Source organism: Tachypleus tridentatus, chromosome 9 (genome assembly GCF_004210375.1).
Source record: "Tachypleus tridentatus isolate NWPU-2018 chromosome 9, ASM421037v1, whole genome shotgun sequence".
In the NCBI taxonomy this organism is placed as follows: domain Eukaryota; kingdom Metazoa; phylum Arthropoda; class Merostomata; order Xiphosura; family Limulidae; genus Tachypleus; species Tachypleus tridentatus.
In genome coordinates this window covers 16,900,812-16,913,806 of record NC_134833.1, presented here as the reverse complement: position 1 = coordinate 16,913,806, position 12,995 = coordinate 16,900,812, and the positions used below count along the sequence as shown (strand labels likewise).

Below are 12,995 nucleotides of genomic sequence, written 5' to 3'. Positions count from 1 at the left end.
TGCGCTGGTAATCTGAGGGTCGCGGGTTCGCCTCCGAGTCGCGCTAAACATGCTCGCCCTCCCAGTCGTGGGGGCATTATAATGTTATGATCAATCCCACTATTCGTTGGTAAAAGAGTAGCCCAAGAGATGGCGGTGGGTGGTGATGACTAGCTGCCTTCCCTCTAGCCTTACACTACTAAATTAGGGACGGCTCGGTGCAGTGGGCTAACAACCTACTCACTTAAAAACCTGTTGAAGAATCCGCAAGTGATTGCGGCCCTATGTTCCTTGATGGAATCGAGTGGTGAATGAATGAATGAATGTGGTGGATAAAGAAATATTTGTGTAATGAGAACTGAAACTAAATATTACGAATAGGAAAACAACAAATCCTAGAAAAATATTTTTCTAAATAAGAAGAGAAATTCACGTATGAAATTAAGACCTCGCTTGACAATGACCACAAAATGCTAATGAAATAAAATATTAACGTAAATACAGGTTCTTTGTTTTTAATACAAAAGTTAATATTTATCCTCTTTCAAATGAATGATTGACGTTTTGGTGGTCGTATTTGTTACGTACAGACTTGTTTATTGTCACAGTTCTTACGATTATTGCGTATGACCACAGAGATTTTGTTATTACAAAGTGTTACAAATAAACTAAATTTTGTCCGTAAGAACGATATTTTTTTCACCTTCGGAAAGTTATGAATAACAAAATGACACTCGAAGTTGTTTTGTGAAACAAAACAAGCACGTTATTTGTCGTTATTTATATATTTAAAAAAAATTATGAATAACAAAATGACACTCGAAGTTGTTTTGTGAAACAAGCACGTTATTTGTCGTTATTTATATATTTAAAAAAATTATGAATAACAAAATGACACTCGAAGTTGTTTTGTGAAACAAGCACGTTATTTGTCGTTATTTATATATTTAAAAAAAATTTATGAATAACAAAATGACACTCGAAGTTGTTTTGTGAAACAAGCACGTTATTTGTCGTTATTTATATATTTAAAAATATATTAATAGATCAATCGAAAACATCATCTCAGACCTTCCAGTGACACAGCGGTATATCTGCAGACTCACACCGTTAAAAACCGGGTTTCGATCCCCTTGATGTGCAGAGCACAGACAGTCAGTTGTGTAGCTTTGCGCTTAACTCAAAATAACATTTTTAGCTCATAAACGAATATTTATTACAAACCACCGACAATTAAACATCTTTTGGACTGAAATAGATTACAGCTTCAGGGAAAACTAATACTAATACGTTGATTACTGTGGTCCCTAAGATAATTATCCACATTTTTTCTTTTCGCGTGTTCACGTGGCACACGGATGAACAAGGGTTCATTTTAGAAGCAACATATTACGCGATTCTGGATGTATTGTTCCTAATGGCACTTTCAGCGTTGATTGAGTAATAAGGGAAAACAACAGGACTTTCGAAAACAAAACATCTCAAGAATTTAGTCGCAATTTTCCGTTCCAAATTTATATATAAATTATGGGCATTTCGCGAGCTCGTGTAAACCCGGAGGGAGCACAGCATATTATTGCATCTCGGCGCAGGTCTTTCAGAAACTACGGAGCTCCAAAATGACAATCATCTTGCAAGAAAAACAAAAACGATCATTGTTCTATTTAAACACTTAAGTTCTCTGTCTAAGAGCCCTGACCTCCACGATCATGCACTGGACCCAAGACTAAGTGGACTAGGTCGACTGGAACGCGGGAAGCTTTTCCATGTTTCCATGACGACCATGTGGAAGAGTCGACTGAGTTATATGAAACGTTGTTGGGTACGTAGCGATAAATACATGATGCATTTTAAACTTTTGTTTTACGTAAACTAATAAAGAAAAATGTACTATAAGTGTTCAAAAGACGTTCAGTTAGTTTCTAATAATCTTTTTAATTATACTCATTCAAATACTTGACTCTTCTTAATTTTCAAACTGAGAACAAAGAAGTTGGGTGAACGGATGTTTAACGCTTAAAAGAGTCCATAATGCTGTTATGTTATTTGTAATGATCGAATTGGGTACACTAAGAAACAAACAACAAAAAACATAATCTGAATCATGTTGCTACAACATTGTTATTTATCAATTCGATAACGACCAAACTGACAAATCGTATTACGGTATTTAAGAATGGTTCAAACCCGACAAGTTGGAGGGTCTTGGATTTGCACCCTTGAATGGATTGAGCAAAGTTTGAGCTGTTGTTATAGCAACCACTGTAGGTATTTTATTGCCGTATTGAGGCATTTTAAAGCAGAAATAACAATTTGGTTCGTTATCGTTGTTAAGGCGTCCGGCTTGTAATGTGAGAATCTTAGGTTCGAACCCCGTGGAGCTTTGCGCAAAATTCCAAAAACAAGCAATCGTTGGTGTAGAAATCTTATACGAGGTCTGTTCAAAAAATACGCGGACTGTTTGAATTGCGCGGCTCCAGTTGGTTCCAGGGGAATCCGCTTGGTGTCGCTAGGTTCGCACAGATTAGCTGATTACGACGCCACTTCCCGATTGCAGATATCTTCATTTGTGTATTAGCTACGCGGTTTTAAGTGAAGTGCGATTTTTTCGTTTGGCGGATTTCAGAATGAATGACCTGAAGGGGCAATGACTTGCTGTGAAATTTTCTGTTAAACTTGGAAAATCTGCGACTGAAACCTTTGCTATGCTTAACACGGCTTACGGTGATGTTGCTATGAAGCGTACGGCATATTTCAAGTGGCATGAACATTTTAAGGATGGTCGATAGTCCATTGAAGATGATGAGCGTCCTGGACGTCCTTCCACGTCAACTGACGACCCACACGTCGACAAAATCAACACCCTGGTGCGGGCAAATCGACGTCTGACTGTCAGGGAGCTTGCTGAAGAGTGTGGGATATCAGTTGGATCTTGTTACGAGATTTTGACCGAAAAATTGAAGATGCACCGCGTTGCTGCGAAATTTGTGCCTCAGAACTCGTGAGTTTTTGGCCAAACACTCGATCACTGTTCTTTCCCACCCCCCTTCTCACCTGAACTTGCTCCTTGCGATCTTTTTTTGTTCCCCAAACTCAAAAGACCCTTGAAAGGAAGAAGATTTGAGACGATTCCCGAGATTAAGGCAAATGCGACGAAGGAGCTGGAGGACATTACAAAAGAAGCGTACCAGGACTGTTTCAACAAGTGGAAACACCGTTGGGATAAGTGTGTGCATTGGGGAAGAGAGTACTTTGAAGGGGTCCCAGACCTGTAACTTCTAAATAAAGTACATTTTGTTTTATGACGTCAGTCCGCGTATTTTTTGAACAGCCCTCGTATATTTTAGTCGCTTCTCCAAACTTTAAATCTTCTTATTAGTGCGTTTGTTGAGTATAACGACACCTAGTAATAGCCATTCAACATTATCAGTCAATAATGTATAATTTGTTTTTTTTTTCTGTTGCAACAATGTAAATTGAGCTCTCGTAATATCGTCATAAAGACATAAAAAGTGTTTGTTTATCCTCGAAAATATCGTATCGAAACTTTGCCCTTTTAGATAAATTTTACAAAAGAAACGCATAATACTTCGTTAACTAGTGCAGCACATGAAAAAAAACACCACAAGAGCTTTGTATCTTAAGCTAAATAAATGCTGCCAAGAGCGTCTGTCTAAGTAACAATTTTTATCGGATTTTAAAATCAATTTGAAATATTTTGTTTTCAAAATTGGAAATTTAAAAACAAATCCATAAATGTTTTCCGTAGCTCAAAGAATATTGGTGACTTCTTGCACCTGCGCGAGGATGCTCGACTGCTTGTTCTCATTCCGTGTCGTGTTCGTGGCGATTCTTCATCAGGATGACTTTAAAGACCTGTCTTTGTCTCCGATCCAGAAGCCTTTCCAGATTGTTTCGTTCCGGCAGAGACCATTCAGACCGCCATTAAATCCAAACTCAAGAATAATGACACAGAAGACGTGAGTAAACCTTTTCAACTATTATATTTTTCGCGGCCATCTTCGTTAGGCTAAAGCAAACAAAACGAAGTTGTCAAGAAGAAAACAACAACAATGCTGCACGTGTAAAGTAAATCCCACATAAAACCAAAAGAAGATATTTTATTCAAATTACATTGCCTCTTTTCATGCAAAAATCTTCTTTAATGTGAAAGAAAGTTTAAAAAACATGTCGATATTCAATAAAAATTCACTTTTATCCACTGAAGATTGAAATCACTATTTGCTTCCCAAATTCCAAAACGATCCTCGTCATCGAGTCAACTGTTCTGCGCACGACACTTACAGTTAATATCCGAATAATCGGCATAGTCAGTTGGTTAGGCGCTTGACTCGCAATCTGAAGGTCGCGGGTTTGAGTCTCTTTTAGCCGTGGTGGGCGTTATATATGTATAGTATATATATATATATATATGGCGGTCATTGGTAAAAGAGTAGCAGTAGGTGGTAATGACCGGCTGCCTTCTGTCTACTCTTTTACTTTTAAATGAGGAACGGCTAGCATATATAGCCTTCGTGTAGCTTTATGAAAAATTAAAAAAACAAACAAAAACTGAGAAACTGTTAAGATTTTGTGCAATTCCTTACGATCCGCCCCGGCATGGCCAGGTGGTTAAGGCACTCGACTTGTAATTCGAGGGTCACAGGTTCAAATTCCCATCACACCAAACATGCTCACCTTTTCAGCAATGGGGACATTATTATGTGGTAGTCAATCCCACTATTCGTTGGTAGTAGAGTAGCCCAAGAGTAGTCTTACACTACTAAAATAGGTACGGCTAGCATAGATAACCCTTAATTACCTAGAAAGTAAAGCATTTGAAAAACTTAATTAAATGTTTAAATATTCTTAGTGCTTTCAAGTAGTTGAATAGATAAAACTTGAAAGCAATATTAAAATGACGAAACTGTGGATCATACACGAAACTACTGACTAAACGTCTCAAATCATTTTCATTATATATATATATCAAATTAAATTAAATTATTTTAACTTTATTTTAAAATTTTAAACTATCTTTCATGAAATGGATTTCGCATGATGGGGCATGATTGACTGTCCTCAAGTACGTTCACGTTTGTTTTTTAAGCTTAAAACTGCAAATACTAAATGCCTACCGCAGGTTTCGAAAACCCTGAATTTTGACGTTGTAGGGCCTTAAGCTTATAATTAGCCAATCGGAAAGCTGTACTCGTGGAATTAAATAAATGTTTGCGAGTTAGCCAGTAATATATATTTTTTCTTTAATGTCTTGACGATAAAATGCTGATTTGTTTTTATGTTGTTGTTTTCTAGAACCAGACAGCATGGAATTGGTTCGATTTTAATTATTACAGTTATTTTGATATACGGAGAAGATGTATTTTGATCAAAGCTTTTCTTACTAATTTGTCTGAAAAAACAGATGTCTCTGTGGTCTCGACTTCTTTCCTTAAGTTTGTTTTTATTAGAGCAAAGCCACATTGGGCGATCTTCTGTGTTCATTGTGGAAAATCGAACCGTGGATTTTAGCGTTGGAAGTCCGTAAACTTACCGTTTTCCCGCTGGGGGACATCTTCTTAAGTAGGTGTTGTATACTATATTGCCTTCACTTTGTAATTATATTGCACTGAAGGTTTCTGTTTTCAGTTTTTACCGATCACTCTCGATTTTCTAAAAATATTTCACTTGTTTTAACCGATTACATCCGTATTTGGACCTAGTCGTAGAACCGATTACCCAGTAATAACTCTTGAAACTGCTGCTTATGTTTTGAGAGTTTATTGTTTGTATTGTAAAAGTTGTGTGTTTGTGAATGATCGCACAAGTAATCAAAACGTCATGGCTGTTTTTAAAATATTCTTCCGCAATAAAATATTAATAGTTTTTTTTCACTTTCCTTTTACCCAATAATTATCTCCTGGTTTTAATGTATAAAATGAGACAACAGCAGACCTCCGGGAAATTCTATGTGAAGAGAAAACAAACACAGAACCATGATTTTATTTCACATTGTTTCAAGATAAGAATGATTATCGTATGTGACCAAGTTTAATGTAAATACTTTATAGAATAGCGAAAAGGTTTATAGTATTATGTAACGTAAATACATAGCATCTGAATTGTCATTCTTAGCTATAAGTTGCCGTCAATATTGACTACGCTGGTAACGTCCTAGACCGGGAATATAATTAGCTTGCTTCAGAGAAAATATTGGCATCAACGGTCACCATTGACATTGGCATCTTGTTTATCTTGCCACCTGAAAGGAAAGTGTGACAGGAAAACCTAAAGATCGTAAGGAGTATTGTTTTGTTAGATGCATCAAGAGATGTGTGCTAGGTGAGTGCGCTGTTTCTCTTCACAGACGATAATTTAGTAACACATTTGTGCCAGATATATATGTCTAATCATGTTATGACTGATATTGTGAATGGCATAAGGCCCGGCATGGCCAGAGGGTTAAGGCACTCGACTCGTAATTTGTAAAGCAATAAACCTGTTTTTCTTAACGTTGAAATGACTATTCTGCTCTTGAGAACACGATTTAATTACTGGATTTTTATACGCTTTTTTGTTGTTGGTACAGTTAAATTAAAGTTGAACAGTCGAAACTCTCTCCACTTTACACACGATACTTTTATAACTAAATATGTGATAAACTTATTTTACAGAATATGAAAGGTTGTTTTTAATCATATTTTTTAAAAACATCTCGTCAACATCATACAGATGTTATTTGCATTATTAGCTCGTTCTACGTCATCCGTTTTCACGTGTCACGAAGAATGCATTTTACACTAAACTAAACCCAGTTTACTAGTTTCTTAACTTTGCAACGTTTTGGTTTTAAAATATGGCGAAACAGAATTATATCCCACTTAGAATGACATGAGCACCAAAGAACTTAAAACGCTTAAACAAACATTTTATCTTCAGGTGCACTACAGACGTCTACAGCATGAAGAATTCATTATAACATCCAAGTTCACAACGATAATGCTTCTCACAAAAAACGTTGTAACGAGAATCCTTTTGGCTCCGAGAGGCGATGAGCTTGGAAATCATTTGAAACTTGACGATTAGCGCCATCTGTTTATCGAACTGGACAAGTTCCACGTAGTTCGTAAGTTATAGATTTTTCCATGGATATTTTTGTATGTATTTGATGGAAGCAGTGAAGTAGAAATTGATGACGTGAGATATGTTTATATAGATTAACACGTACCACCTTTTTTTCATAATAGAGAAGTTATACTTGACTAATATTAAAGATCAGATATTTCGTCGATTGATAGATAAATGAATTGCGTTGAGGCTTAAATTAATAGCAGAATGACTATAATTTCAGATTATAGTTTTAGTCTTTCAAACAAAATAAAAATTTAAAAAGGGAATTTCTAATGATAGCCTAGCTAAGTCTTTATCTTATTACTTCTGAAAACACGAATTATAAAAAATCATGAATTATAAATTAATATCGGTGTTCTGACTGTAAAATGAATTGAAATAAGATCGTCTTTACACATATGCATAATGGTCTGACGTACTATATTTCGCGTATACGAAATCAAATTTCAGTGTTTTTTTCAAAAGGTAGGATGAAGATAATTAATTTTACTCTTGCTAACATTAAGTAGGGATGCATTATAAAAATAACAGTAAATTCCATTATTCGGTTTATAGTAATGAACAAAGTCCTTGTAGGATCGAGTGTTGCTGGCTGCTTGCCCTCTCTCTGATCAGTAGTTCAAATCCGAAACAATTAAACCTGCACCTTATTGGTCTCTGGCCTTAAAATTTTTTTTACATGGTTAAAAATACCAATATTTAAGAAGGTTAGAAATGAACAGAAAGACATATCATCCAATTCTCATTTTTTTATTTTCGAACTTTTTTTTTTTACACTAGTTCTTTACTTATTCCAAATAAAACAAAACTGACGTTGTACTCTTAAATGTCTGAAGTAGTGAGACAACGAGGCTTGTTTTTAGGCCTAACATGGCTGCAACTATTTTGTCTCACATTCCATTTATTTAATGCATTAAGAAATTTTGATGAAAAGTGTATAAGTAGCATTTCAGATTAATTTTCATTTGTCCTAAGTCATCGTAAACCTTTACCAAGATGCCATTACCACACACAAGAAATGATTTTTAAAAAAAATATCCGAAAATTGGAAAGAAATCAAAAGTATAGATAACTTGTGTGTGTGAATAATTAACTAAGTCACATTTAAGAAGAGCACTAATATTTAGATCCAAAGCTTTTTGTTAAATATTACGAAGATTAGTTTACTTGTCTTTAGTTAATATGATAATTAATTGGCATTTTAATTTTAAAAAACAACAATACATCAAAATATCTCTCCCGATGTTTAGTGAATCCCGGCAAAAACACAATCATCACAAAATCAAGATTCTAGCGTCACCCTTTCCAAAGATAGGATGATTGAAAACTCGTGAAGGGAGAGGGAACCAACAATGAATTCTGCAGTTCTGGATGGTCTCAACATATGTTGGTTCCCCGTTCTAATGAAGAAGGCATGATGTTGAAACCATTTGTGATGCTTACCAACTAACAAAGCAATGAAGTAAAAGTATGTCAGTTTATATGCGAAATTTGTTAAGTTTAGTACTGTGTGGCTAGAGATGCAAAATCTGAACAAAATCCAAGGTAAAAGATGTTTGTAAATGATGTGATAAGACAGTAAATTACTGAAATACGTTATGTTCTGGATTACGTAATTCGAGCCTCAGTATCCACCGCACTAAACATTTGTGGTTTTGCAGGTTAACGGTCACTCTAGCGAAGAAGCTATCTGTGCCGATTCTGCAAGAGCTACTGTGGAATAAAGGACCACAAGTATCCAGACCTTCGAGCAATGGCTTTCCATTTGATCTTAGGATTATTCATCACATGCTGTCAGACTTCCTAATCATCAGTATGTCTGCCACCGAGGTCACCATTAAATTTAAAAAAACGTCGCTAATAACTTTATATAAATATTTCTAATAAACATGAGTTTTATCTCAGAAAATTTGCAAAACGAACAACCAAAAACAAACCGTTTTGTGATTGACAACCATTGACGAAAAGCTATGGAACTAGGTAATAAAAGGTACAATGCCTCAATGTGGTAGATTCGTTTTGTCTTTTGAGTACAAAGCTACACAACAGGTATCAAAATTTGATTTAAAAACTGTTATAACCGGTTCTTCTCCCAAAAACACATGCACTCAGAAAAGCATCTACACAATGGTAAGTGAATGCAATATGTCTAAATATTACAAAACTTAAACAACTGCTTGAACATCTATAAATTGGTTCCTACATGTTTCCCACGAAGTGTTCAAAGTGACAGGTAGATACATGAAAATAGATGATTAACATTATGAAATGGAAATCCTTACGGTACAACCCAGGTAATTCAATACCACAAACCACATGTAGTATACTGGTGTACATATTTGTAAGAAAAGTTATAACACCACAATTCTTGCAGACTACCAGTGTGCATATGTACTTAACAGGAACCATCTTAAGTACACCAGTATAGCAGTAGACTATTTTACAAGCAAAAGAAAGTTCGTTATTTGGTGTAAATGCAAGATTTCCAAGTAACATGGATACCACATAATACTTAAAGTATTTTTACTGTGTGGTGGGGATATTCTGACAGCTCAACAGATTTACTTCAACCAAAGCCACCACCTTTATTTCTCTGAAGAACACCTACAGTACAATAAGTGACACTACATGATAAACAGATGAAACATATTCATATCTGTTTAATGTATACAAAATTTGATTGACATAGCAAGTTAAACAGCATGAATGCACCATTGTTACATGCTAAAAAACAAAATACGTGCAGAAACAAAGTAAACTTCTAGTCAGATTTATGGTTTACTTTTCCAGACTCATCTCCAATTTTAATACAAACTGAAATATAAAATTAGTGAGCATGTATTAATATAAGTTTGAAAAAACTTAAATGCTAAAGCTGCAACTTACTATTCACTTTATCGTGCGTCACCTATTGCACATAATGGTACTGAAACACGTGGAATTTTCAGCAGTGTTTATTTAACATTTAAGCTACAAATTTCTTTATTAGTTTGCAAGTTTAAAAACACCAATTTAAAAAAAAAAGTTTTGGCTTCAACCTATGAAAACCTTCAGAGTTGCTGTTTTTTTCCCTATTTCCAGTTTGAAATACTTGTGAACTCGCAGCTTCCTTTTTCGTGGTTCCAGTTTAGAATTCACTTCCAAATATCTCAATTCTTTCCTCTAATTTAAAAACCACGAGATTTCTAAACTTATAGCTTCTTATCCCATAATAATCTCATTTTTTTCAACAAAAGTTTTATTTCATGGAATTGGTTTTTAGTTACATAAATCTTCAAATGGTTTGTACTTTGTTTATCAATAAGCTATGAACATGAATATTATAGTGAACATAACACATTTTCTGTTAAGTAACATAATATAAACTGATAGAAAAAAATAAACAGATTGTTACATTGAACAAGATTTCCGATACCAGTTTTAATATCAAAAAAAAAAAAACTATATCCATAAATTCTATTACAAATTTCTCAGTACTACTAATAATAAGAAAAGTTTACAATGGGTCCCAAAAATTGAGGTATTATGTAATAACGGATGTTTGTTCTACAAATCCTATTCCTTCACACTCCAAATGTTGTAGACACATTAACTCTGTATTCAATATCCAGTTCTTGTTCTCATGATGCACCCACTTTTGTAAGAGGACTTTCTAAATATTCTGCTAAGGCTTTTGCTTTTGCTTTCAAAATTCCCAGACCTACACTTTCCTTAGCTTGTACACACAATAACAAGTTTGCCACTTCTACAATGGCTAATGCTCCTTCCTGGAAAAAAACCAACAACAACAACAACAGATAACAATTAAAACTAATTACAAATAACAAGACAACAAACAAAACTTTTTTAATTCTCTTATGGTTTAAACATTTTCTACAACCTCTGTTAACCATGAGCATGGGTGAAGGGGTCAAAGTTTAGATTTTATTACCTTTGATGGAGTTCAATTTAACTTGATAGTTTTTTTTTTAGATTATAGCCAAGTTTTCCAAATTCATATTTCTTTTAATTTATTATCAATTTTCTAAGCATTTTATTGGTATTTTACGTCAACCTAATTTATTCCGTAAAAAGTCGTCCGCTTATTTGAGCCACAACATTCAAAAGTTAAAGTAACACTTAATCCAGTTACAATCTCTATAAATTTTATTAAGAGTAAAAATTCATATACACCAGAATGATATTTTGGGAACCAGATTCAAATAACTGCTTTTATTAAAGAATATAGTGCAGGTTATTTAATATATTTAAAGTTAACATTTTTCATGTACCTATAAAAAACACATGCATGTATATTTTAGTGAAATTAAATAATTACATCCAAATGAATTGACAAAAATCACGAGGAAAGACTACATTAAAAACAACAAATCTCAACCTCTGATTAAATTATAACCATAAATTTTTAAACCATAAACAAAACACACTGCATATTTTTAAAAGACCATAGGATACAAGCTACAGCATGGGATTATAAAATGAATCCCAGGTTTTGGAGGTGACTGTGGAAGTAGGACCCACATTGCAGTGGGGGATACACTATCTATCAGTCTTAAGCTCCAATTTGCTAATCTCACATAAGACTAATTTCTAATTTTATAATCCCACATTGTAGCTTGAACCCTAGGATCCTTTTTAAAAATAAGCAGCACATTTTATCTCATGTTAATGTGTTTTGTTTATGGCTTGAAAACTTGTGGTTATAATATAATTAATCATAGGTTGGGATCTGCCATTTTTAATGCAGTCCTTCCTCATGACTTTGTTTATTCATTTAGCTTCATTTGAATGTATTTATTTAATTTCACTAAAATTTATTTAACGTACGTGAATGATCGCTGACTATGTCGCACCTTCCATTGCACTGTTCAAACTTTATGAAGTATAATAGTGTTAACTAGATGGCATATTAAATTGAAACTACAACTTACCCTAGCCAGCTGGTTATAGTAATTATATTGCTGCTAATGTAATAGCAAAAGATGTCTCGCACGTCCTGTTCTAAATACTTTTCATCCTATTACTTGTACTAATTAAATGCTTTCCTAATTTCTAATTTTATGCAAGACTAGCAAAATGGAGATTGAGACTAATAGACTAGGTGTGGCCAAACAATGGCTCACAAGCCACATGCAGCTCTAACATATAATTTGAAGCTTGCAGAAATACATTGGCCAAGCTCCTTTCTGCATTACAATTTATATTAAAGGTAAATAAAAAACGTTCAAACTTTATAATTTTTTACTGGGTTATAAACTGAAAGTCTACTGAATTAAAAATGTTAAGTTTAATGTTCATGGTGAGTAAATATATTTAAGAATTCAAATCCTAATTTTAATGCTAGATTTTAGAGATTAAAGAAATTTCAAATCAGCAAGGATTACAAAGGAATTGTGCTGGAGAATCAGCAACCGTACAAGCCGGTTCTGACAATGTTAATTTTCGTGGGCATGGCTTGTGATCTCACGATTGTAGCATGTGTGGCTGTGTTACAGGCAACAGTGTTAGTGTGATAGTGAGTGCTGTAGAGTTTGGTTGCATTGCATATGTTGTACCTTATAGTTTCTTTTCATTCTAATTTTTTCAGAAGTGTCTACAAAAATTTTGTAAGGGAAGATGGCGTCAAATTGTAAGAAGCAAAATTATGAAGATGAAAACATAAGTTTTAAGCCAGAGTGGGAGGAAGATTTTGCATTCACCGTTAAAGAAGGTAAACCTTTGTGTCTTGTCTGTAATGCGTCACTCAGTCAGGTAAACCTTTGTGTGTTATCTGTAATGCGTCACTCAGTCAGGTAAACCTTTGTGTGTTATCTGTAATGCGTCACTCAGTCAGGTAAACCTTTGTGTGTTATCTGTAATGCGTCACTCAGTCAGGTAAACCTTTG

At 34.4% G+C, this 12,995-nt stretch overlaps 1 protein-coding gene across 1 annotated transcript in view; it reads right to left on the bottom strand.

The window, feature by feature from the left end:
* Window positions 1-9,670: 9,670 nt before the first annotated feature.
* LOC143224782 (ragulator complex protein LAMTOR2-like) overlaps window positions 9,671-12,995 on the bottom strand; it is a 10,026-nt gene continuing 6,701 nt past the window's right edge. The window contains exon 3 of the mRNA XM_076453078.1: window positions 9,671-10,877. Coding sequence (XP_076309193.1) covers window positions 10,731-10,877 — 147 coding nt within the window. The 3' untranslated portion in view covers window positions 9,671-10,730. The remainder of the gene's footprint in view (window positions 10,878-12,995) is intronic.